This window comes from Lontra canadensis, unplaced genomic scaffold, assembly GCF_010015895.1.
Source record: "Lontra canadensis isolate GAN:19392208 unplaced genomic scaffold, GSC_riverotter_1.0 scaffold2, whole genome shotgun sequence".
NCBI classification, from domain to species: Eukaryota; Metazoa; Chordata; class Mammalia; order Carnivora; family Mustelidae; genus Lontra; species Lontra canadensis.
The window spans coordinates 34,932,946-34,960,523 of record NW_022630996.1 but is presented as its reverse complement, the minus strand read 5'-3'; the positions used below and the strand labels follow the sequence as shown (position 1 = coordinate 34,960,523).

At 34.6% G+C, this 27,578-nt stretch overlaps 1 protein-coding gene across 2 annotated transcripts in view; it reads right to left on the bottom strand.

Moving 5' to 3' along the window:
- Positions 1-1,514: 1,514 nt before the first annotated feature.
- Positions 1,515-27,578, bottom strand: part of DPY19L2 (dpy-19 like 2) — an 84,497-nt gene continuing 58,433 nt past the window's right edge. For both annotated transcript variants that reach the window (XM_032871777.1, XM_032871786.1), the window contains 7 exons: positions 26,598-26,644; positions 16,793-16,817; positions 11,063-11,182; positions 10,473-10,647; positions 8,337-8,436; positions 6,962-7,087; positions 1,515-1,704 (listed from right to left, as the gene is read on the bottom strand). In XM_032871777.1, coding sequence (XP_032727668.1) covers positions 1,554-1,704; positions 6,962-7,087; positions 8,337-8,436; positions 10,473-10,647; positions 11,063-11,182; positions 16,793-16,817; positions 26,598-26,644 — 744 coding nt within the window. In that variant the 3' untranslated portion in view covers positions 1,515-1,553. The remainder of the gene's footprint in view (positions 1,705-6,961; positions 7,088-8,336; positions 8,437-10,472; positions 10,648-11,062; positions 11,183-16,792; positions 16,818-26,597; positions 26,645-27,578) is intronic.

The window sequence follows — 27,578 nt, the reverse complement described above, 5'->3', positions numbered from 1 at the left end:
AATTTTATTGGTTTTCCTATGTCAATCCACATAAGTATACTTTTGTATTTTATTAGCTAATACAGCTCTTCTTTTAAAAAAATCTACCAACTTCTTTAAAATATTTCCTATGAAAATATCATCCAAAATGTATTTTATTTTTATGAATATTAGATGTTAAGTCTCCTTTCCTTCTTTGCCCCATACTTAGGCCCAAATAAGTTATTTGAAAATACTGATAAAATGGGGCATGCTTTCTTAGATGTTTTGTATCCTGTATTAAAATATTTTACAGTTACAAAAGTTGAAAAATAATTTTATCAGTTTTCTTAAATATAATCTCCTAACTCCCATACGTGAACTAACCTATAGAACAAAGTAATTTTGTTAGTCCAAATGCAGAGGGCCAAGAACATAAGGGAATTACAAAAACTCCAAGATGACTAATTTAAAGCAGATATTAAAATACTACAGATATGGCATATTTACTGTCTCTCCAGCAGAGAACGAGTGTTTATCTTTGCATTCGGCAGTATCTTCCAGATAATTATTTCCCACTCTCAAAGCATTACTGTTGCACAGGTTTCATATTGGAGGAGGAGATATATAAAACATCAATTTCCTTATCCAAAACCAAAAATAAATGAGGATTTAGAAATATGAGGATTTAGAAATATGTTATTACAAAGATGGTGATCAGAAAGACTATGTCCACTGAATTACAGGGCTGTGGAGATGAAAAATGCCTTTGCTTCATTCAGGATCTAGGACCTTAAAAATTATAAATTTAGCTGGGTTTTCTTTTCTGCTTATGTTTTAACCCCCAAATTTGGTCTTGTACCATAGCAGTTTTTATTTTACTTGAATGTTAAAAGAAAATTCACTGGATTATAAAGACAGATTAATAACCTGTTGAACCTCAGCTGGGAACTAATCAATAGAAAATACTTATTTGGTTGGGTAAATACATTTCAAGACATTTAAAATGTTACTAAATAAGTTGTTTTTAAAAATAGTTAACTTGAAATAATAAAAAACTATTAAAAGCTAGTAAGAGGTCTTTCCCGAGGGTTAATAAAAGCAAAAACAACCTTAATAGACACGTGGTTACACACAAATTTCCTCACAGAGGTAAAGAAGTTGTGATTAGTATCAGGATTTTAAGGAAGTGTCATTTCAGAAACTGCATTAATCTATTGTAAGTGGTTTCAAGAGTCTGAGCTAGTGCACGCTGGTACTGGAGAAAATCTGAAGCATCTAGTTGGGTACAAAAGGACTAACATTTACCTTTAAATTATTAAATGTCATTGTTCTTTTTTTCTTTACAACTTCTAGGATAGACATTTGTTTATGCAGTATGAAATGATTTAATCATTTAAATAACAAGCTTAAAAAGGCTGACATTCAATGGAAACCAATGAAATAATTTACCTTTTGGTAATCAAAATAACCTGAGATCATTTTTAATATCTTCTTTTTAAGGACCCCTTATTAAAGCTTGTGATTTTAATTAATGCAAATAAGGCAAAGTTTTCTACACACTTATTTTCACCACAGTGTGGTGGGTTTTGTTCTCAGTTAACCTTTAATACTCTGTACATACTATTCTGAAATACTGTGGTGAAGTAAGGCCTCCCATCCTTGAGCAAGACACTACATAAGGGAGGATTAGCTGTATTGGAAGGGTCTTCCACATCCCAAATTTCCAGCATACTGCAACCAGGCCTAAAAAAAAAAAAAGGCACATATATATCCATATTAAAAATGTAGTCATATGCAAGGAAAATATATAAATTATAAAGTAGCTCTAAGATTTTTGGAGACTCTCTTTTAAAAGATTTTATTTATTTGAGAGAGAGACAGAGATATGGAGAGAGAGCATGAGTGGGGAGGAAAGGGAGAAGCTCAGCAGGGAGCTTGACACAGGGCTCCATCCCAGGACAGGGATCATGAACTGAGCCGAAGGCTGATGCTTAACTGACTGGGCCACCCAGGCACCCTGAGACTAATTTATTTAATAAAGATTTTAAAGCATCATTTCAAAAAATGTAAGTTCAACTTTTAAGGATAAAAATGAAATTAAATATGTTGTATTTTCATGTTCCACTTAACCAAATAACAAGCATATTATTAAACTTAACAGTAAAGCTCCAATATACATTCATATTTACATATTTAAAATTTAATTTTCAAAATGAAATAAATATAAATATTTGTTCTAGGTCGTATCACCATCCAAACATAAGGCTCATGAGTAGTAGGAGACAGATTAAAGGAAAGCTAATCTAATTCCTGATGAATTTCCCATTTTTGAGTTTCATCTGAGTTAGGTCAACATGAAAACATATAGTCCAAGGTAATGAAGGAAAGCTCTTGTTGGCTAGATTTGTTCTTCTCTACCCTTTCCTATTTTGGGTGGCTTTATAATTGGACTGACTGGGTTACTAGTTCTCACTAGGGAATAACCCTGCATGAGAAGCAGGCAGTAAAGGGAAGAAATCAGGCCAAACAGGCTATTATTTTTTAACAGCTATATTGAAGAAATATTTATGTACAATAAAATACACCCATTTATGAGTAAAGTTTGATAAATATGGACAACTGTGTATAGGTGTGTGAGCACTTCCATAATCATAATATAGAAAATTCCTAGCACTGAAACAATTTCCCTTGAACCCTTCTGCAGTGGGTCCCCTAGCTCCAGCTTAGCCAGGAAAACACTGATCTCCTTTCTGCAATATAGCTTTGCCTTCTCTAGAATATTCCAGATATTTATATTCACTGCAGCTTTCATATGTTATTCACAAAACAATTCCATTCCTTTTCCTTGCATCGATACATGTATCTGTATTTAAAATGCATGTCTTCAAGGGGACACATAGCTGGGTTTTGCTTTTGTATTCAGTCTACTAAACTTTGTCTTTTGATTAGAGTGTTTTGTCCCCATTCATATTTGTGATTACTGATATTGTTTGATTTAGGCTTTTTTTTCCTTGTTTTCTATTTGTTTCATCTTTTTTTTTTAATGTCTGTTTCTCTTTCTTTTATGTCAAGCAAAAAGTTTTACTATATCATCCATTTCATTCATTGGCTTATGCATTTTTTTGCCTCTGTGTGTGTGTGTGTGTGTGTGTGTGTGTGGTTGCTCTAGATATTGAAACAGGCATCTTCAATGTATCACAGTTACTTAACATTAAACTTGGATTATTTCCAGAAAATCATACATTTTATTTTTGTTTACTCCCCTTGCTTGTGCTATTGCTGTCATATATATATGACTTACATTATAAACTCAAAAATATAATGGTATTATCTTTGCTTTAACTAGTCATAAGGTTTTAAAAGATTTTCAAAGGATTTTATATATATATATATATATACATATAGTGATTAATATTTATCCACATTTTTAACATTTCCAGCACATTTTAGTATATCCTGTATTTCTGAATTTTGAATTATCATTTCAATGGCAGTTGACTTCTACTTATGAAAAGAACTAGATGTTTATCGTATCATTCTTCTCTTGCTTCAAGATTTTCTCTTTTCTCCTTGTTTTTCACCAGTTTGACTATGATATTCCATGATGTAGATTTCCTTGGGTTTATCCTAGCTGCATTGTTTAACCTTAATTGGATCTTTAAGTTAATGGCTTTCAACAAACAAAAAATTTTTGGCCAAGGTTTCTTCAGGTATTTTTTTTCCTCCCATTTTTCTTTTCTTTCTTCTTTCTGGTATTACATTACCCACATGTTGAACTATTTAATAACACACAGGTCTCTGTGGCTTTTGCTATTCTTCTTCAATCTTTTTGATTCCTGTTCTTTGGAGTGTACTTTTTTTTTTTAAGATTTTATTTATTCATTTGACAGAGAGAGAGAGATCACAAGCAGGCAGAAAGAGAGAGGAGGAAACAGGCTCCCTGCTGAGCAGAGAGCCCGATGTAGGGCTCGATCCCAGGACCCTGAGATCATGACCTGAGCCAAAGGCAGAGGCTTAACCCACTGAGCCACCCAGGCGCCCCTGGATTGTACTTTTTCTTTACTTACCCTCAAGTCATTGATCTTTTTTCTGTTGTTACATCAAATCTCTTGAGAACTTTTAAAGAACTGTCATTCATTTATTATAATTTTCAATTCTGGAGTTTCCATTTTTCTGGGGAGGGTGTTCACTGTTGAGAATCATATCTTGTCCCTTACTGATATCATGTCTTCAATTTTTTGAACATGTTTTCCTTAATTCCTTGAATATAATCATAACAGCAGCTTTGCAGTGTTTCCCTGCTCAGTCCAACATCTCAACCTATTTGAATCAGATTCTACTAACTTTTTTCTGGAGTATTGAAAAATCTTTTTAAAAAAATGGATTTCCAAATATAAAAAAAAAAATTTTTTTCACAGGTCTGGTAATTTTGGGTTGGAAAGTGAACACTAGAGAAAACAACTGGCAGTGAGTCTGGAATCTGTTTTGTTTTTCTGATGATGTTTTTTGTTTCTGTTCTGGTAGACAGTTAACTTGTCTGGATCTCCTATCTTGTGCAACAGCTATCTCCACTCAGTTTTTTTAGGTTCCCGCTACTTCTTTTTTTTTTTTTTTTTTTAATAAATTTCTTTTCAGCATAACAGTATTCATTGTTTCTGCACCACACCCAGTGCTCCATGCAATCCGTGCCCTCTCCAATACCCACCACCTGGTTCCCCCAACCTCCCACCCCCCGCCCCTTCAAAACCCTCAGATTGTTTTTCAGAGTCCATAGTCTCTCATGGTTCACCTCCCCTTCCAATTTCCCTCAACTGCCTTCTCCTCTCCATCTCCCCTTGTCCTCCATGCTATTCGTTATGCTCCACAAATAAGTGAAATCATATGATAATTGACTCTCTCTGCTTGACTTATTTCACTCAGCATAATCTCTTCCAGTCCCGTCCATGTTGCTACAAAAGTTGGGTATTCATCCTTTCTGATGGAGGCACAATACTCCATAGTGTATATGGACCACATCTTCCTTATCCATTCATCCGTTGAAGGGCATCTTGGTTCTTTCCACAGTTTGGCGACCGTGGCCATTGCTGCTATAAACATTGGGGTACAGATGGCCCTTCTTTTCACTACATCTGTATCTTTGGGGTAAATACCCAGTAGTGCCATTGCAGGGTCAATTAAAGCTCTATTTTTAATTTCTTGAGGAATCTCCACACTGTTTTCCAAAGAGGCTGCACCAACTTGCATTCCCACCAACAGTGTAAGAGGCTTCCCCTTTCTCCACATCCTCTCCAACACATGTTGTTTCCTGTCTTGCTAATTTTGGCCATTCTAACTGGTGTAAGGTGGTATCTCAATGTGGTTTTAATTTGAATCTCCCTGATGGCTAGTGATGATGAACATTTTTTCATGTGTCTGATAGCCATTTGTATGTCTTCATTGGAGAAGTGTCTGATCATATCTTCTGCCCATTTTTTGATATGATTGTCTGTTTTGTGTGTGTTGAGTTTGAGGAGTTCTTTATAGATCCTGGATATCAACCTTTTGTCTGTACTGTCATTTGCAAATATCTTATTTAGTAGATTTCTAATTATTAATTTTTAATTTAATTCTCTATGATTTCAAATCTTTTAAACATACTGAAGCCATTTTTGTGGCCCAGCATATGTTTTCCCTTGGTGAAAACTCCATGTGCCCTTTAAAAGAATGTGTATTCTGCAGAATGTATTTTCCTATACTGTTCTATAAAAGTAATTAGGTCAGATTATTTGATACTGTTTGATGTTTCTATCTTTAATCCTTACACTCTTTTTATCTAATTCTCTCAGCAATGAAAGGAAAGTTAACATTTCCAACTATCATTGAAAATTTGCTTATTTATATTCTATACATTTTAAATTTAATTTTAATTAAAATAGAGCTCTGAAGTTCTGTTTAGATATACACATTTTAGAATTTTTGATGAGTTAATCCTTTTTTCATTATAAAATGTCCATCTTTTTGTGGTAATATGCCTTGTTTTGAAGTCTATGTTGTCTTATTAAATTTTAAATTAATGTGATGTGCACATGCATCAACATTATGATGTTCTAGCTTCTTCTTTTACACGATGTCATTTCTTCTTAGATATATTAGGTATTAAAATTAGCCACTAAAACTTATGAACTTCTTTTCCAAAATGTTTTATAGTCTAATGCCCAATTATCCATATGAGAAATGAAAATTCTTAATGTTAGACTTAATACAACTAAGGACCTCTTAAGTCAAGGAATCTAAAAGAAAGGCCTCAAGATATCCATTAACCATTTTAGAATTTTGTGATTTTTAGAAATTGTAAATTCAGAAGTTAAAAATTATACTTAGGAATGTTTTACTTACTATATCTTCTTGAGTTATCGAAAACTTTTCTTATAGGTCTTATAAATTCAATGTTATCCAGTTGTAGTAAAAGAATGCTAATGTCTCACACTACTGTAAACTCAAATATGTATTTCATAATTCTAATAAAAACTATCATAAAAATGTGAAAAACTATGAAGGAAAGCAACACTTAAGATGTTAAAATTAAAAAATCAGGAAGCTAAGATACACTATAGTTTCTTGAAATTAGATTCTACTGAAATGATATTTATTTTCCTACATGAAACAATTTTAAATAAAATACCAGGATAGTACTTTAATAGAATTAATTTAGAATAAAAATTCTTTTTTTCAGTATTTTTAAAATTAACATATAATGTATTATTTGTTTCAGGGGTACAGGTGTCTGTGAATCATCAGTCTTACACAATTCACAGCACTCACCATAGCACATAACCTCCCCATTGTTCATCATTCAGCCACCTCTCCAGCAACCCTCAGTTTGTTTCCTGAGATTAAGAGTCTTTTACGTAAGTTTGTCTCCCTTCCCATCCCATCTTAAAGAATCACAACTACTGTAATAAGGTAAAACGGTTGTTGCTTAAAGATATTCCATACCATACAACGTAGGGCTCATACTCACTTAGTTCTCACAACACACCATGCCTCTTCTAAAATGTAATAATTCACATGTAACTCCAACAATTTATCTCTCACTTCTTTTGCAGATTTTCGACTATATGTGGAATAAACTATTTTTGTCCGAGCCCTTTACATTCAAAACACAATTAAATATTTTTTAATAAGTTAGAATAGAATGGACTGAAACAATTTTGCTAGTAAATGAAAATCTCAACACTCACTGGGTGGAACACTCATATATATGACCTCAAGCAGCATGAACTGTTTGGGGAACAGCACAGATTATTTTTGGATAGCAGTTTCCACTTTCCTGCTTTTATTTTGCATATGCTAAAACTTACAGTGGTTTGAATTTTGTAGGTACTGCTTGTTAGTTTTTACCAGAAAAAACATCAAGTGACTTAGAGACTACAGAATTCAGGATATAAATTTGCTTTGCATATGCATAAAGTAATTAATCTGCTCACAGAACACATTCGAATAGAGGTCAACAGAAAACAGATTTTAGTAGATAATTTCACCTACTGAAATTATCTGCAAAGCATATGAATTGAAGTTGAAATGTAGCAAATCATACATTTAGACAGAGGGCATCTAGTGTAGCAGTGAGGAAGCTTGACAAACAGGATCAGTCACCAAAATATGGTACAACAGATAATTTGGCCCCCAAATAGAGGAGTTTTTATGAAATCCTGAATAATTACCATTTATGCATTGGATATTTCTTTTTTAACTTACTGAAGTTCAATGAGTTAACATAGAGTGTATCATCAGTTTCAGATGTAGCTTTCAGTTATTCGTCTGTTGCATATAACACCAAGTGCTCAGTACATCATGTGCCTTCCTTAATGTCCATCACCCAGTTACCGATCTGCCCACCCAGCATTGGACATTTCTCAAAATTTCAAGCATACAGGATGTACAATGTCCAAAACCAGACATCAAACTTTAAATGATTTAAAATGTTAACTCTAAAAATAGGCCAAAGATGCATTAACAGGAAAAGATTACGTTGACAATGACTAAAAGATTAAAATAATTGAGAGTTTCATAACTAGCTAACCAAAAACACCCTAAATTTTCATAAAATCATGTAATACAGCAAATTTCATGTACTTTTCTATTAGAAAAGGTTAGTTGTAGGCCATTGGTAAAATAGAGAATGGTTTCTTAAATCAGGCAGAGGAGCTTGTGGGGTTCAGAGCAGGGGCTGGCAAACTATGGCCATGGGTTAGAACCATACCATCTCCTAGTAGTATTACTTAGCAGTTCTACTAGAACAAATAGAATAACATACAGGTTAGTCATAAATACATGATATTTTCATTTTGAGAAAAATTAGCATGTCTGGTTAAAACATTCAATCAGTTGCCAACCTCAAGTCTGCATCCTCGTAATGTGGGTGATTCACAATGGGGTGCAGGGTAGACAGCTTGACACTGGCCATTGTAGGCATGGCACCTGCAAAAACAGCATCTGAAAAACAAGGACATTTTCGCTAATGACATATTTTAAAGAACACCAAAGATCAGTACTTATCTATAATATTTGAACTCAAATTAAGAAAGATGAAATACATTTAAATAATAACTATTGGCATTATTCTTTTTCTTTGCTCAATATTGTCTGCTATAATAATAGCCGACTTTGTTATCTCTGTGCCAGTAACTGTGTTAAATAAGTTTACTAGGATTAAACAACTTAATTTGTAGAAATTTATGAAGTGGGTTCTATGTTATTCTTATTTTGTAAATTAGAAAACTGAGAACCAACAAAGATAATTGACTTGTCAAGTCTATACACCTAGGTGGAACCAGAGCCCACACTCAGGCACTTTACTACAACTTCCTGCCATGTTCAAGCTCAATGTAAAAGACAACGCTACAAAAACACATAGGACCAGAAAGAATTACAAAACTTTATACTTGTTCCGATAATTTAAAATGCCAAGAACTGGGGCGCCTGGGTGGCTCAGTGGATTAAAGCCTCTGCCTTCGGCTCAGGTCATGATCCCAGGGTCCTGGGATCGAGCCCCACATCGGGCTCTCTGCTCGGCAGGAAGCCTGCTTCCTCCTCTCTCTCTGCCTGCCTCTCTGCCTACTTGTGATCTCTCTCTGTCAAATAAATAAATAAAATCTTTAAAAAAAATAATAAAATAAAATAAATAAATAAAATGCCAAGAACTGAGAGACTGTTACAAAAGGCAAGTCTCATGCTATATATTTTAAGGTGAAACTGTGAACTGTAGTTTCTTGGAAGACAAAAATGTTTACTTACCTCCTGACAATTCTATATAATAAATTATTAAATAATTTTGAAGGTTAACATTTTTAATCAATATAATAAAATCACTAACAAGGCATGTTATTCAGATCTACTGTAAATAGCTGAATGTTTACTTGCAAATCTAACTAAATATTCTAAATGTAACTTCAAGAGAGTATCTTTATGTATGACTTAAATTTGAAGATATATAAGTCAATCAATGTAGAAATGTATATTTATTATCACAAGATTCAATAATTAATGATGGAAAGTTCTTAGGCTAGAGCAGTGGTTCTCAACCAGATGTGATTTTATTTTCTAGGGATATATATTTCTGGAGACATTTTTGATTGGCACACTGTGGGGAGAGAGGTATTGTAGGCAACTTGTGGGTATGCTGCAAAATATTCTTCAATGCAGAGGCCAGTCCCTAATGTCAATAGTGCCAAGGCTGAGAAAATGTGAGTTAGAGGATCCCAAAGCCCAGGGATACAGTTATCAGAAAAAAAGTAGGGGAGTCTGTCCAGCAACAGCTGAAATCACTGAAGAGAAACCACCTATGGCAGAGAGAGGGGCAGAAATACTCTGCAAAGTCTTAATTCTTGTTGGTGAGATAAATATGAAATAGTCTTGGACAAGATTATGGATTACTTATAGAAAATACTACAGAATACACTTATTCTCTGGAAAGGTTTTTTAAAAATTGAAATATGTCTGCTTGAGGTGATTTTGAGGTGATTTTTTCCTATAAAGACAGGGAAAAAAGCTAAAAATATTTTGGAGTCTTTTTGAAGTTATTTAGTGAAGAAAATGGAGTATATGAGATTTTAACTCTTCTGTGCGCAAATGGTTTTACAGGGTTGGAAGAGAGAGTCAGCACTGACTGAAGTGATATAAAGGGCACTGTTGACCTCCCCACAGTCAAAAGTATCTTCTCCAATATCTGTTCACAGGGTGTGAAATTTTGATATTGAAGATTTACTTGTCATTGTTAGGGTTAAAATATGATAATGATCTAAGCATTATAGTACATATCTATGAACAATCATTAATTCCTCATGTTAATTAAAATTCTTGGCAGTTATCTAGGAGGTATCTAAAGAGGGCACAAAATTGTTTTCCGAAAAGGTTTGACTGGTGGACACTACAATTAGCATGCTTAAAATCTGTGAGTGAATTAATGACTCTGTGTGTCTGTTGCTACATGTCTGTATACTAGCTTTACATAGAACTAAAGAGCTACATACCTGGTCTAGTATTATATTTGATCCATTGTATCAGTTCCTCCTGAGGCAAATTATTAAATTCTCCTATTATGCTCCATTGATTATGGAGGTTTGCACAACCTTGTATTGACATCACTGTTAGGATGCCAAAGATAACATTCTCAAAACGAACTCTGCAAAAAAGCCAGCCAAAGAGCTGAAATGAAAGAAACCATTTATTTTTAATTCTTATATGAAGTGTGCTATAGGGCCAATAATAAACTCTCTACTAAACCAAGGTGGGTTGTCGTTTGAGATTATCAATGCACTAATAATATACAGAACGATGGTCATCTATTGTTTAAAAATAGTATATATTTTGGAATTATAGGGCCTAATAAAAATGGAACTTTCTTTATCCTCAAAAGAATAAAGAAAGAAACACACCTCATCCTTCTAGTACTGATTTACTACCAAGGATTAAGATTAGCAAATCACAAAAATGTGAAACATCCTGGAACTAAATCCTGTAATACCTGGCTCTAACGGACATCTAAAATAACTATGGAAACCTCACCAGCAGTAACACATACAGTTACTATAGTGTATTGGCACCAAAATGAATACCTTACCCGTCGAGAACATATCAAGGAAGCCATAACACACATGTGAGGTGTTAAAAACAACTTCAGCCTCATGATTAAAATGGCAAGGACAGTGAAGGCTAACAGTTGCAATGTGTGAAAAATCAGCTGTAAAAACAAAACGAAATGATATTTCACTTTATATATTTTTAAATTAATAGATATAATATATACTAAAACTATTATCATTCATTAGGTCAAGGATCTTTTAATTTAATAGTAAGTCTGGTAATATTTATTCATTCATTCAACAAAGATTTAGCAAATGTATACTAAATGCCATGTACTGTTCTGGAGGCTATGGATACAACCGTGAACAAAATAACAGTGAGCAAAGTCTGCCCTTGTGAGACTTACATTTTAGAACATTCACTAATTAGAGATAGAAATAGTCATGGCAAGTAAATGAATCCATTATAGTCTCTTAGAAAGTGAAGAAAGTGGAACAGGAGAAGAAGGCTGGGAGTACACTGTGTGTGGTGTGAGGCCACGAGCTGGAGCAGTTGTAATTCCAAGGAGGACAATCAGGGAGGGCCTCACTAAAGAGGTGGCATTTGAACAGCACACATGCAAGGTGAGGAAGTGAGCCACAGAGACATACAAATATTGAATGCTTCACAAGTTTGTATGTCACTCAGCCAGCAACAAAAATCAGAACAAAACACAAGCTAGATTATTTTTAAAGTAATGGAATCATATATATACATATTTGTACTGATTAGGAGGACACTCATTTTATTAAGATGGGTTTCCACTGAGCAAAGATTTCAGACAAAATTTTTCTAACAGACATACTCATAAAATATCAGCCAGTTCTTCACTAGAAAAATAGACTATGCAACCCAGTCAAGTGTCAATAAATATTTATGTTCGAATTTGCTAATATTCAACAAATTAAACATTGAAGATAATAGGTATTTTCACATATAAAATGGACAACTATTAAATACTGAGTGTTAGAGAAGAGTCCTTGAAACCTACACTGTTGTAATTTGTACATTTAGCATTATTTATCAAGATGTTACAAAAGAGCCAACCCCTTTGACTTAAATTTCCATTCTAATTTAAGGGAATAGTCAAGACCAAAAATACTGTACAAAGAGGATCACTTAAGTGAATTTTTAGTGGCAAAAACAGAAAAAAACCTATGTGACCATTATAGAGGAATAAGTAAATTACCACATTTCCACATGTCTATAGCCATTAAAAGATTACGTGTTAGCAGATTATCTAATGGCATGGAAAATTTTCAATGTGTTTAATTATATGCACAAAAGATTAATTTTGTGAAAATCATCTATCTGTATATATACATGCATGGCTGGGGTGGGAGGGGTGGAGATGGCTACAAAATTATGTACTTAAAAATAGAGATTACTTCTGAATGGTGATTTGTCTGAATTTTACTTTTTAAACATGTTATTTTAGATTAGAAATATATAACTTATGTTTAAAACAAAATGCAAAGATGTGTTTTTTTCCTTTTTAAGTAAAGATGTTTAAAAATGGAATTTGTTAATTTTTTCATTATTTTTGAATCCAAAGTCAGAATGTGGAAGATTTATTTCAAAGTCAATCCTTCATTTTTCCTCAAACTCCTCTTTGGACACAGTTGGGGCCATGTTGTGGAAGGAACAGAAGACATTAACACACTTCACACCCAAATAGGTCTTTTTGTTTAGGACCATTAAATCACAGATTGGTAGATTACATGGGTCATCTTCTTTAACCCTGTATCCGAAACAGAGATCTCTTCTGTCAATCTATGAACTGGCGCTTCACTAATTCCTGATCTCTTCTGTCAATCTATGAACTGGCGCTTCACTAATTCACTAATAGGCATAGGAGTGCCTATTATAATTATGGATGGCTGTAAATGTTAGAAAATATTTTCTGAAACTGAACCAATGTCTCCCTATAATTTCCACACCTCTGCAACTGCACAAAATTAGTCTAACCTATTTGCACATAGCAGTTCTCTATTATTCAAATACTGTATTCATGACTTTGCACTAATCCCACCTTTACCCTTAGAAAGCTTTCTATTTTTAAGTTAAATGTTCAGAAACTTGGAATCATTAGCTCTATGGTGTCATAATTCTGGTTGTCTTGCTCTGAACATGGTACAGATTGCCTATGTTCTATTAAAATGTTAGACTACAATAGGTGTGGTCTAATTTATGCAAGTGTACATCTGACTTCTCCCAATATGCCTTCCTTTGGTTATTCTGAGTCACAGGATGAGACTGTCATTGTCTCTTCGAAATCCCATCACTTGTACTCTATTATTTTTCCCATCACTTCTACCTTAGCACCAACTTCTCATATGACCAGAATTAAATCTAAAGTAGTAACTCTTCTTGACTTTCTTTTATCACCTAAAAGCTGAAAGGACTCTGTCTGCATATGGAGACCTGAAAGATCTTCACCATTTCCTTATCTTCCCTGCACAATGTTTTTTTGTGGGGGAATGACATAGAACAAGCACTCTAAATAGTACCACTCATATTTGTCTTCTATTGTTATCCACATGCTCTAAACTCTCTTCCACTCACAAGCTACAACTGACTTTCTAGGAGCTCTCTTGCCATAGTTAATTTATCTCCTATTCTATCACACAGTTTTCTTTTTAACCTACCAAGTAGAAGACAGAAGGCTACAGTTAAAAAGCACAGTCCAAAATTCTGTACTGTATGTAACATACTGTCAATTTGTTAGTACCTCTATCCACATAAAAATTACTAGGAAAATCCTCACAACATCTTTTAGAAGCCAGAAGCAAGGAAAGAAGAGCAGCTCAGGAAACTTTTCACTCCCCATCCCTGGAATAAGGGAGTGTGACTGGGTAGAGTGTGAGGTGGCAGCTCCCAAGCACAAAGAAAACAAAGTGTAGAAAGTCAGTCCAAATGGCAGACTGACCCTGTCAAACCTACCTCCCACAACAGTTGTGATGATGAGAACATGGTAGAAATACCCTTCACTGGCACAGTTAACAGAGGGCAGAGTATTAGTTGGAGCCCCTGAGGTCTCGGTCCAGAAAGCACACAAATTTAAAAGTGGGCCTTTACATAGGGCTTAACACTAGGCATCATTTTAAGTATTTTACATGTAACTCATTTAATCCTATAGCCGCCATGTGGGATAAATATTGTTGTTACTGTTGTTGATCTGGTTGTTCCCAAAAAGATGTAACGTAACTTGGCTATGATCACACAGCCAGTAAATGGAAGAAGAGGGATCTGGGGCCGGCCAACTCTCGAGTCTGGGTGTTTAACCATTACACTACGCTTCCTTTCCAGTAAACTATTCAACCACATAGTTCTATTAATCTGAGAACATGGAAGGGTACAGACCCCCAACATATATCACTCAATCTGTTTTTCAAAAGAAGTAATTCTTCCCCCAAATTCTGATTACCTTTTAAAAAGCCATCCTTTTGACTGACAGCTGAACAAAAATATCTACAATTAGATCTGATTATACCATTTCTTATTTAACAACAAAGTCCAGGATAGAGTCTACCTTCTTTGCATATAAAGTCACCATAGTCTGAACATGTATCACATCTTTTCTATGCATCAGCAATCCTGATTTGCCTGTAATGCTTAACATACCATATTACCTTATGCCTCCTTTGTACATGTATACGCTCTGACCTTGGTAAACTCCTCTAACATCAATAAAAAAAAAATCTGTCCCTAACTACCCCATCTTCTTCACACAGATGTAATCACTTTTTCTGCACTATTTTTCTACCTATTTCCTTTATCAAGGCACATGTCATTATCTGTTCACATTGCCTGTCTTCCTAAACTACACATTAAATTCTACAAAAGCAGGGACCTGGTGCCTAATAGACACATAAAAAAGATTAAACTGATTAGAACACAGAAGAAAAATTAAAATGGGCAAAATAAGGGTAAATGGAGAAATAAAAGAGAATAAGAAAATAAAATTAATGTGAGAAAAGAGGGCAGAAAATTAAGGAACACTGTGTTTTTAAAAAGCAGTGGGTTTAAAAAAATAAATAAAAGCAGTGGGTTTTGAATACCCACTGAATATAAAGTATGTATGTGCCCTGCTAAGTAAAACTGGGCAATGTGACACAACTGATTTGCGTAAACACAGTTCACGTTAGGCCGTAGCATGTGTTGAATGATTAACAGCACGGACTCTCCTGCTACATGCCCTAGGTTCAAAGGCCTTGGTTCCACAGAGCTAAGGTCCCTAGGTCCCTTCAGCTTTGCGACCCTAAGTTGCTCAACTTCTCCATGCCATAGTTTTCTTTCACCTGTACAACACACAAAACAACTGTACTTACCTCAATGGGTTGTTGTGTGAATGAAATTATAACTATATGTAAATCCCTTCCACAAATGCCCTGCCTATAGGAGGCAGTAAGTATTGACTACTACTTTGAAGACACTGGAAGTGGACTGCCAGTGTTGAAATGCAAGCTTTATTATGAATTAGAGGCAGACCTGAGGAAAACTATTTAATTTCTGTAGGTCTCTATTCTGTGGCCAGACTGCTTTGCTTTTCTTCTTAGACATGTAGCTAGTCTCCATTTCCCAGCTCCCTGCCGACAAGTGTGGCCATGTGCCTGAGGTCCAGCTGAGGACAGAAGTCCACATTTCCATTTCCAGGCCCAGACATCACAAAATCTCCAAAGCAGGATCTTCCCTGTTCTTTCTCCTTTGCTGCCTTCATGTAGACAAGCACATCAGCCCTCCAGGGCAGAGTCTTCCCTGTTCTTTCTCCTTTGCTGATGTGATGCAGACAAGAACACCGCAGATGGCCAAGCTATAATTGGAAGGCATCTGGGTTCCTCAATCACTGCTTGCTGGGTGGGGCGGGGGGGGGGGTCACCCACTAATCAGGAACTCCTGGTTTCAACTTTATGTGAACAAAGAATCAAACTTCACTGAGTTAAGTCATTGAAATATTAGTGTTTGTCTCTGTTAACAGCTACTTTCGTCTAATTAAGAATTTTCTTATTTGCAGAATGGGAATAATATTATGAGAATTAAAACAGCACAGTACATGACACATAGTAACTATTAAAAACATTTGTTATCATTATAGGCTGTTTTTATTAAGTCCAAATTCAGTTGTCCTGTCTTCTATATTTAGCCTTTCTTTTAAGACTCAAAGCGCTATTACTTAAGAAATCGTATTTCTACCCTTATGAGCTTTCTCTTCATATGCCACAACATAATTTGGCATCATATAATGTGTTGTCTTATTTGTTTCATGTCTCTGTGGAAAAATTGTGCATATCTGAGGGCAGCAACACTCTATACCATCTTCTGTATCCCTTAACACTCCAAGATTGTAACTGACTGCACATCAAGTCTGGGTGTGGCCAAAGGCCACCAGTCACAGGGCCACAGATGTCTGCCCTGATGGGCTGAAGCTGACTAGCTCAGTGGGTTAGGAATTAATGCTTTTATTGTTGAATGAATAAAAGAGTGAATGAAAAAATAAAAGCAATTTAATTATGTTCCATGGTCATAAATAAGCCTTCCATTTTTCAGAAATCCTTACTACTTTTCAAAAAAGCAAAAGAACACAGGGGAAGGATCAGCATTTATTACCAATGCTGAACCACTGAACCACTGCTGACAGTGCACTGGCAGCAAGGCAAAATCTTTGTGAATTATCCTTGAACTAGAATTTAATACACAAATATAGCAAAGATTAAAATGAAAGCTTTACCTCACCATGTTCAAGGAGCTGTTTTCTGGAATAAAAAACATTCTCTATTTACTGAATGTCCATTATGATTACATAAATACAAACTTAATTTATTTGTTCTTAGGTTTAAGAAATTTGATTCTCTCTACTCAGTAAATAAAAATTAGACAATATCACTAAAAATTATAAAAATTTGAAAGGCATGATTTATAGTCATCCTATAAAGGTATATAAAAAAAGTCATGCTTTGGTTAAGATAAAATAGATTTTACTGATTGCTGGAGACTATACCTCTAGAAAGATTTAAAGAAAAATAATTTCTATTAAATATTCAACCATGTACATAAAGTTCTGAGCAACCTTGAGTGTTTCTTCAGAATAAACTTCCAGAAGAAAACTTACTGGGTAAAGCATATAAATATTTTTAGTTCTACAAAAATTTATTTCTAAAGAACCTATTGAGCTCTGGGCACTGTGAAGTGAACACAGTCTGAATGGTGTTGATGTTGTTGTTCCCCTCTTAGCTTGTGTGTTACACTCGTACTAGGGGTATGGACTGCCTGTTTAGTTGCTCCATTGAGAAAGTGGAAGACTCTGGTTTTACATGCAGAGGTTTTCTTCTATTATGGATTTTGGGGTTGGAGAGAAAAGTAATGCAGCTCAAGTAAGACACTAAGAGGTAAGGAAGTTTGAGGGCACACACAGATCCAGAGGGTGTTTGTTTGTTTGTTTTTAAAGGCTGGTCAGGGGGTGGCCTGTCAGGAGAGCTGTGCCATCACCAAATCACTCTGCCTCTGTTGCAGCTTGGCCCTGACTTGCCCGGTAGAGGGGGTGAGTAGGGGGCTTCCCACCTGTCCTGAAATCTACTGGTCACAACAGGATCCTGCGGTGAGCTGCTGTGTGCAAGGGAGGACAGGCCCTGACAATAATTGCTGATGCAAATAAATCTAGTAGCTAATCTAAAATATGAACGTACAATGAAATCTGCAAACATACAGATGATATAAATTGATAAAGAGCAATAACAGATGTTCGAAAAAGAGAGGCTAAAGCAAAAGATTAAGAGAGCCGACAATTCTCTGAGGTAAAGGACGTTGTGAATGTTCAGATTAAAATGTCCCATGAGGGGCGCCTGGGTGGCTCAGTGGGTTAAAGCCTCTGCCTTCGGCTCAGGTCATGATCCCAGGGTCCTGGGATCGAGCCCCGCATCGGGCTCTCTGCTCAGCAGGGAGCCTGCTTCCTCCTCTGTCTCTCTGCCTACTTGTGATCTCTGTCAAATAAATAAATAAAATCTTTAAAAAAAAAAAAAGAAAATGTCCCATGAACTAATAAACATGTAAAATACACACACTCATGTACATATGTACATTCATATCTCAAACTCCATAAATTTCCAGAGAGCAAAACTTTATATAAAATTTCTCATCAGTAATGCTCAATGCTAGAAAATAATTGTCTATAGAATTTTTAAACATTTTATTTATTTATTAGAGAGAGAGAGAGATTGAGAGAATGAGTGGGAGGAAGGGCAGAGGGAGAAACAGACTCCCTGCAGAGAAGGGAGCCAGACATGGGACTCGATCCCAGGACCCTGGGATCATGACCTGAGCTAAAGTCAGATGCTTAACTAACTGAACCACCCTGGCACCCAATAATTATCTACAAAATGCTTTAAATAAAAAAACGAAACCAGAAATACCTATTCACCAAACCATCAACTTAATGTGAGGGCAAAGTAAAGGTGTTTTTCAGATAAAAATGTACCCACCAATCCTCGGGTTGAGGACACATGCAATCCTCACCGATGCTAAACTCAGTTGCACAGACACTACACTGCTGAGCCTTCCCCAGGAATGGAAACAGCACACCTTACCCAGCTGGCTCCTTACACCCACCTGCAAGTGAACGTCTTTCCTCTCCAAAACCATTCCTCCATCAAATGTGAAGACATCAATGAAAGGCTATAAGAAACATGAAAAAACAAGGAAGCCTGACACAACCAAAGGAACACAATCATTTTCCAGTAACTGACCCCACAGAAGTAGAGATCTGTGAATTGCCAAAGAATTTAAAATAATTGTTTTAAGAAAGATGAGTGAACTACAGAGAATGTAGACAACACAATAAAATCAGGAAAGCAAGTCATGAACAAAACAAGTTTAACTGCAAACTAGAAGTTATAAAAAAAGAACTAAAAAAAATTCTAGAAGTAAAGAATGCAATGAATGAAAATGAAAAATGCAATTTACAGCATCAACAGGAGACCTGATCAAGCAGAAGAATGAATCTGGGAACTTGAAGACTGATAATTTGAAATTATCCAGTAAGAAGAGAAAAGGAAAAAGAATGAAAAAGAGTGAAGAAAGCTTATGTGAATTATGAAATGCCATCAGGAGAGACAATATTTACATTATGGCAGCCTAAGAGAGAAGAGAGTGAAAAAGGGCAGAATTCTTATTTAAAGATCAGTTGAAATTTTGCTAAATCTGGAGACAGATATGTATACCAAGTACATGAGGCTCATAGTCACCAATACAAATTTAATCTCCCAAATTCACTAGATACATTATAATGAAACTATAAAAACCAAAGACGATGAATTGTCAAAGCAGCAAATTATCTCATATAAGGGAACCCCCATAAGGCTGTTAGTGGATTTCTCAGCAGAATCCTTGCAGGTCAAGAGAGGATGGGATGATATATTCAAAATGCTGAAATTAAAGGATTTACCAATTAAGAATACTTCAACCAGCAAAGCTGCCCTTCAAATGAAGTGAAAGAATAACTCTCAGACAAACAAAAGCTGAGGGACTTCATTACCACTAGACCTGCCTTACGAGAAATGCTAAAGGGAGTTATTCATGTTGAAATGAAAGAATGTTAAGAGTAACATGAACACCTATGAAAGTATAAAACTCACCATAAAGTTAATTATACAGTCAAATTGGAAACACTGTACTGCTGTAATAGTGCCATGTAAATCACTGAAATCTAGTATAAAAGTAAAAAAAAGAAAGTATTTAAAAATAAATATAGCACAACAATTTGTTAATGTATATAGCAATATAAACAGATATAAACTGTAACAGCAAAAGGATAAGTAAAAAGGCAGAATTTTTATATGTGATTGAAGTTAAGTTTTTGTCAGCTTGAAATAGACTGTTATAACTATAAGATGTATTATGTAAGCCTCATGATAACCACAAAGAAAAAAACTACAGTAGATTCACAGAAAATTAAGAGGAAACAAAGCGTTATTATTACAGAAAAAGAATACAGCATGAGAGGAAGAAGGGAACTATGAAACGGAAAACAACCAGATGATAACAAGATAACAAGTCCTTATCTATCAATAACAATCTTAAATATAAATGGATTTAGGGGTGCCTGGGTGGCTCAGTGGGTTAAAGCCTCTGCCTTTGGCTCAGGTCAAGATCCCAGGGTCCTGGGATCGAGCACTGTGTCAGGCTCTCCACTCAGCAGGGAGCCTTCTTCCCCATCTCTCTCTCTCTGCCTGCCTCTCTGTCTACTTGTGATCTCTCTGTTGAATAAATAAATAAAATCTTTAAAAAATATACATAAATGGATTTAATTCTCCAACCAAAAGACAGAAAGTGGCTAAATGAATTAAAAAACAAAAAAACAAGGGGCGCCTGGGTGGCTCCATGGGTTAAGCCTCTGCCTTAAGCTCGGGTCATGGTCTCAGGGTCCTGGGATGGAGCACCACATCGGGCTCTCTGCTCAGCAGGGAGTCTGCTTCCCTCTCTCTATCTGCCTGCCTCTCTACCTACTTGTGCTCTCTCTCTTTAAAAAAAAAAAAAAAGAAAGAGACAATTACATGCTGCCTACAAGAAGCTCATTTTAGCTTTATGGACACATTAAGATGAAAATGAAGGGATGAAAAAAGATACTCATTCAAATGGAAACAAAAAGAAAGCAGGGGTCACTCTACATATCATACACATACACACACACACCTATATATGACACATATCTAAACCTAGATCTCAATCTATATTCCAGGTGAAATAGACTAAGTTGAAACTGTAATAAGAGACAAACAAAGTCACTGTATGATGATAAAGGTGTCAGTTCATCAAGAGGATATAGCAGTTGTAAATCTATATGTAACCCAACATTGGAACACCTAAATAAGTTAAGCAAATTTTAATAGATCAGAGAGGAGAAATAGAAAACAGTGCTAAATAGAAGGGGACTTCAATACCCAATTCCAACAATGGGTGGATCATCCAAACAGAAAATCAATGAGAAAATACTGGACTTGAACTACAATTTAGACCAATGGACCTAACAAATATACACAGAACATTCCATCCAACAGCTGGAGAATACATATTCTCCTCAAATGCACACAGAACATTCTATGGATAGATCCTATGTTAGGTCACAAAACAATCATTAACAAATTTAAGACTGGTGGTCTTTTCTGACCACGACAGTATGACATTAGAAACCAATAAAGTAGGAAAGATAGAAAATTCACAAATACATGGAAATTGAACAATCTAATCCTGAACAATTGATAGGTCGAAGAAAAAATCAAAAGGAAATAAAAAATATCGTGAAACAAATAAAAATAACACAACATACCAAAACTTACAGGATGCAACAAAAGTTCTAAGAGAGGATTTTATGATAAGTGCTTACATTAAGAAAAAAAGATTTTAAATAAATAATTATACACTTCAAGGAACTAGAAAAAGAACAAACTAAGACCAAAGTTAGTCAAAGGAAAGAAGAAACAAAGAAACAGAGGTTGTAAGAAAAATAAATGAAACAGAGACAAGAAACAATAGAAAACATCAACAAAAATTAAGAGCTGATCTTTCGAAAAGATAAAACTTATAAGCCTTTAGTTAGACTAAGAAAAAAAGATTTAAATAAATAAAATTAAAAAATGAAAGAGGGAACATTAAAACTGATACCACAAAAATACAAAAGGTCATAAGAGACTATTATGAACAATTATACACCAACTGGATATCCCGAAGAAAGAACATATTCCTAGAAATAACCTACCAGGACTGAATCATGAAGAAAAAGAAAATCTGAATAAAATTAAAACTAGTAAGGAGGGGCAGCAATGTGACTCAGGGGGTTAAGCGTCTGACTCTTGATTTCAACTCTGGTCATAATCTCAGGTCCCAGGAATTGAGCTCTACATCAGGTTCTGCACTCAGAGTGAAGTGTGCTTATCCCTCTCCCTCTGCTCCTCCCCCCCACACCTCCACTCTCTGTCTCTCAAAAATAAATACATAAAATCTTAAAAAAAAAAAAAAAAACTAGTAAGGAGACTGAATCAGTAATCAAAAAAATCTCTCTCAAAAAAAAAAAAAAAAAGAAGTGGAGGACCAGATGTCTTCACTAGAGAATTCTACCAAACATTTAAATGAGAATTAATGCAAATCTTTCTCGAATTTTTCCAACAGACTTAAGATAAAGGGACATGCTTAATCTCATTTTACAAGGCTAACATTACTCTCATACTGAAGTAAAATGAGGATAATAAAAGAAAAGAATTTTGTAGGCCAATATCCCTGATGAACATAGATGCAAAAAGCCTCAACAAATACTAGAAACCAAATTCAACATCATATTAAAAGGATCATGCAACATGAGCAGGTGGGATTTTATCTTTGGAATACAAGGATAGTTCAATATACACAAATTGATAAATGTGATATGCCACATTAAAAGAATGAAGGATAAAAACCATTTGATCATCTCATTAGACACAGAAAAAAGCATTTGACAAAATTCAAAACTCCTCCATGGTAAGAAGTCTTAACAAATTAGGTACAAAATGAACGTACCTCAACAGAATAAATGGCATATAATATATGACAAGCCCAAAGTTAACCTCATCCTCAATGTTGTAAAATCTCTAAGTTGTTCTTCTAAGATCAAGAACAAGGCAAGGATGCCCACTCTATTTCTCTCCATCTTGTACTAAAAGTCTAATCAATGCATTAGTCAAGAAAAAGAAATTTAAAAAAATAATAAAGGTAAAAGTAAAACTATCTATGTTTGCAGATGACATGATTTTATATGCATAAAACCCTAAAGACTTCACAAAAAAACTGTTAAAACTAATAAATAAATAAAATTGTGGAATACAAAATCAACACACAAAAATCAGCTGCATTTCTACACAATCACAATGAACCATCTAAACAGACAATTTAGAAAGCAATCTCATTTATAATAGCATCAAAAACAATAAAGCACTTAGGAATACATTTCACAAAGGAGAAACTAGACCTCTATACTGAAACCTATGAGACATTGATAAAAGAAACTGAAGACAACACAAATAAATAGAAAGATATTCTATGCTTTTGGTTTGGAAGACATATGTTAAAATATCCATACCACCCAAAGCAATCTACAGATTTAATGCAATCCCTATCAAAATTCAATGACATTTTTCACAGATATAAAAAGAACAATTCTACAATTTATATGGAACCAAAAAAGACCTTAAATTTCCAAGATAAACTTGGGAAAGCAAAACAAAGCTACAGGTATTACACTTCCTGATTTCAAACCATACCACAAAGTTATAGTAATCAAAACAGTATGGGTACAGGAATAAAAAGACACATAGATCAATGGAACAGAATAGACAGCCCAACAATAAACCCATGCATATACGGTCAATTTATCTTTGATAAGGGCACAAACACACAATGGGGAAAGGATAGTGTTTTCAATAAATGATGGATGGAAAACGATATTCACATGCAAAACCATGTAATTAAACTCCTATCTTACACCAGTCACAAAGATTAAGTTGACAGGAGTCTTAGCAATAAATTTTTGAAACTGGCAACCAAAATCACCAGCAACAAAAGGAAAAATAAACAAGTGTGACAACATCACCTAAAAAGTTTCTGCATAGCAAAGGAAAAAAATCAACAAAATGAAAAGGTAACCTATGGAATGGGAGAAAATATTTGCAAACTGTGTATCTGATACGGGGTGAATATCTGGAGTACGTAAGGAACTCATACAGCTCAATGGCAAAAAAATATATGATAATAATCGGATTTTTAAATGGGCAAATGACTTGAAAAGACATTTTGGAAAACAGTATGGCAGTTCCTCAAAAAATTAAAAATAGAACTGCCATATGATCCAGCCATCATACTCTTGGGAATATATCCAAAATAATCAAAACCCATATTTTGAAGTGATATCAGCACTTCCATGTTCATTGAAGCATTATTCACAATAGCCAAGATATAGAAATAATGTAAGTTGATGGACAAGCAGACAAAGAATATGTGGGGTGTGTGTGTGTGTGTGTGTGTGTGTGTGTGTGTGTGTGTGTATACACACATACATACATACATGCAATGGAGTATTATTCAGTCATAAAAAAAGAAGGAAATCCTGCCAACTGTGATAACATGGATGAACCTGAAGGGCGTTATGCTACGTGAAATAGGCCAAAGGAAAAAAATACTTTATGGTATCACTTACATGTGGAATCTAAAAAAGAGAAAAAAGTCAAACTCAGAATAGAATGGTGGTTGCTTGGGGCTGTGTAATGGGGGCTAACAGGGATGATGTTCCTCAAAGGGTACAAACTTTTAGTTATAAGATGAAGAAGTTCTGAGAAACTGATATACAGCATAGTGACTGCAGTTAATAATACCATATTATATAAAGTTTGCTAAGAGTGTGGATCTTAAGCGTTCTCACACACAGAAAGGTAACTGTGAGGTGATGGATGTGTTAGATGTGTTATTAACTTAATTGTAATCATTTCATAATGTACATATAATCATTGTGTTGTATGCTTTAAATACATACATATGTATTTGGCAAAAAATGAAAATTATGAAAGAAAATATTTGGAAATAATTTAATGATTTTGATGTGGGTATTTCTAAGTAATAAATTAACCCAGAAAATGTATAGGAGTGACTGTAAAGAAATTTTAAACTTCTATAAAGCAAAAACCATTAATAAATTACAAACTAATATCCTAGAAGAAATGTTATATACATGTAATAGGCAAAAGGTTACTGTCTATCATATAAAATATCCTATACATCAATTTTCAAGTGGCCAAGAAACATAAATATGCCACGCACATTTGAAAGATGTGAAACTTTACTAGGGAAGACTGGTAAAATGAGTTCCTTTTTTTTTAATCTGTCAGAAAGAAAAAGTTAAATGTTTGATAATACTGGTGTTTACGGAGATGCAAGGAAATGGACACTTTCAGCATTAGTTTTCAGTATTTATCGAATTATAAATATTCATACATTATGATCTAGCAGTCTTATTTCAATATCCTAAATACTAAAATAAGTATGCAAAGAATACATACAGATATGTTCTTACTCTTAACACTGGTTGTTATGACAAAAAGATAAATAGAATCTTAACGCCCACTGATGTGGGAGTGGTTAAGTACTTGGTAATCATTCATGATGACAAACAATAAAATGTGGAGACCACTAAAAAGTATGAAGAAGATATAGGCAGACACCCAAGATACACTATTAAGTAAAAATAAAAAGTTACATAATAATACTGATTCTATTTTTTTATAAAAACACTGTTTTTGTTAATGTTTTCTAGAATGATACATACAAAACCATTTACAATCAGCACCAGTGAGGAGTAGATCCAAGGGAGAGAAACACTCCCTCTTTCCTTGAAATATTTCATCTGTATGTCTTACTATATGCATGTATTATTTTGTAATTAAAAAACTCCTCTACATCCCTCCCCCAACACACACACAATCCTGTCACTTCCAGGAATGTAATCACCTTCTTATTTTGAGCTAAATATCTTCTCCCTTTGGTCCCCTTGAGTCTGTCTTCTTCTACACTGCACCCTCTCAAATATTTGAAGACAGCTGTCATGTAACTCTCAATCTTCTATTATTCAATTAAATATCCCAGATGCCATCATGCATTCCTTATGTGAATAGTTCTCAGAGCTCTAAAAACACTCTTTTTTACAATGTTAAGGCATATTGCTCTGAGGTCCCTCAGACCAGAGCAAAGTAGAGTAGGTCTATTAAGCCCTTTGATTTGGATTTTGACAAATAAGATTAAACTATTCCAACCATAAAGTTCTATTAAGCCCTTCTGATAACCATACGAAACTGTTTACTGAAAATATAAGCATGGGGTACAGGACTGATAGAATCTCTCTGTACTATCTTCACAACTATTCCGTAAATCTGAAACTGTCCTAAAAAATAAAATTCATTAATACATCAAATTTAATCATATATCTGCAAGTATAAAATGTAATTTAAGATTTTCCTCATAAGGAGATTTTCTTCATAATCTCACATGTCCTGTAGCAATGTGTGATTTGAGTTATATTTTTCTCACATATATTTATGCCAGCGAAGTTAGTGACTTCACTTAAACCACCAAAAAAAATGTGATACAGCAAATGGTTTTAACAATAAATGCAGAAAAACTACTTCATGAATACGCAGAGAAACAAATAATTATGTTTTCTCTGAAAGTTAAAAAAACAAGGATTGCTAAAACAAAACTTTAGCTTACTTCTGTTTATGGACTTTATATATTAAAATTAAACTAAATTGATTAAAACTTTGAGTTAATTAAAATAGAAATATCTCCAAAACAAGTCCAAACACATAAAAGAGGTCTCTAAAAATAATACATATTTTTTAAAGAGAACATCTAAGGTTGGTTCATGTCTCCTTTCTTAATCAAACTGCTGGTTTAATATACATTCATTTGATATTACAGTAGTTATTTAATAACTGAATACAGTATGATTTAAAAACAATTATAATTACCTTAGATAAGTATTTGCAGATAAGACACACAAAACATCACGATAAGCCTGTGAATAGAATAAATTAAGCTTTTCTAAGGAATTATGTGACATTTAAAATGCTCTGATTTATAAACATAAACACCCTCACTAGAAAGAAGTGTTTTTATTGTTAAAGTGAGTCATCAGGAGCACTTTAATCCCACCTCTGCCTCAGGCAAATATTTTCCTGAAGTTCTAAATTCTTTTATAAAAAAAAAAAAAAGAAAGAAAGAAAAGGGCGTTGGGGTAAATCTTTAAGGTCCATTTCAACTCTAAAATTCTAAGCTCTTACACGTGGACAGCTCCTTATTAGAGTTTATATTTTACTGGGAGGGAAGTGGGCTGCAAGTGGGGAATTGGTTTCCACCATGGAGGCACCTTCTTCCATGTACTTTGAGACTATTTTATCTTAACCTTCCAAGCAAAGCAGGACTCTCTCTCTCCTTCCCCCAACCCTCCCTTGCCCCACCCGCCCACCTCCTCCCACCCATGCAGTTTATATTCCTGCTTCAGTAAACTTCTGATTCTTATAAAATTAGCTGTGGCATATCTTCCCTGATCTAGGTCCCGCGGAAATAACAACAGAAGGCTGAAGTGCGCTTACCACAATGTACCACTTGATGGTGAGAGAGGAAGGGAGGAGTGAAGGTGAATGTGGGGGCTTAACTGGGCCAAAGAGTTTTTAGCTGCATCCTAGGCAACTTAAAGGTATAGTAAAAAAAAATTATGGGGAACTTCAAGTTTTACACTGTGCATAATATGTGGATGAATGTTTCAAGTGACACAAGTGAGATTGTGGTCACTTAGGCAAGCAAAAAGCCTATTTAGGGGTTTAGTTAATAGAACATATGCACTCATAGGAGTTTAAAATTCAGTGTTTCACAGAAAAATCGTACGATATTTGCTTTCCTTCTTTCTTCCCAGAAGCGATTTCATATAACTGAAAAAGTAAATGAACATC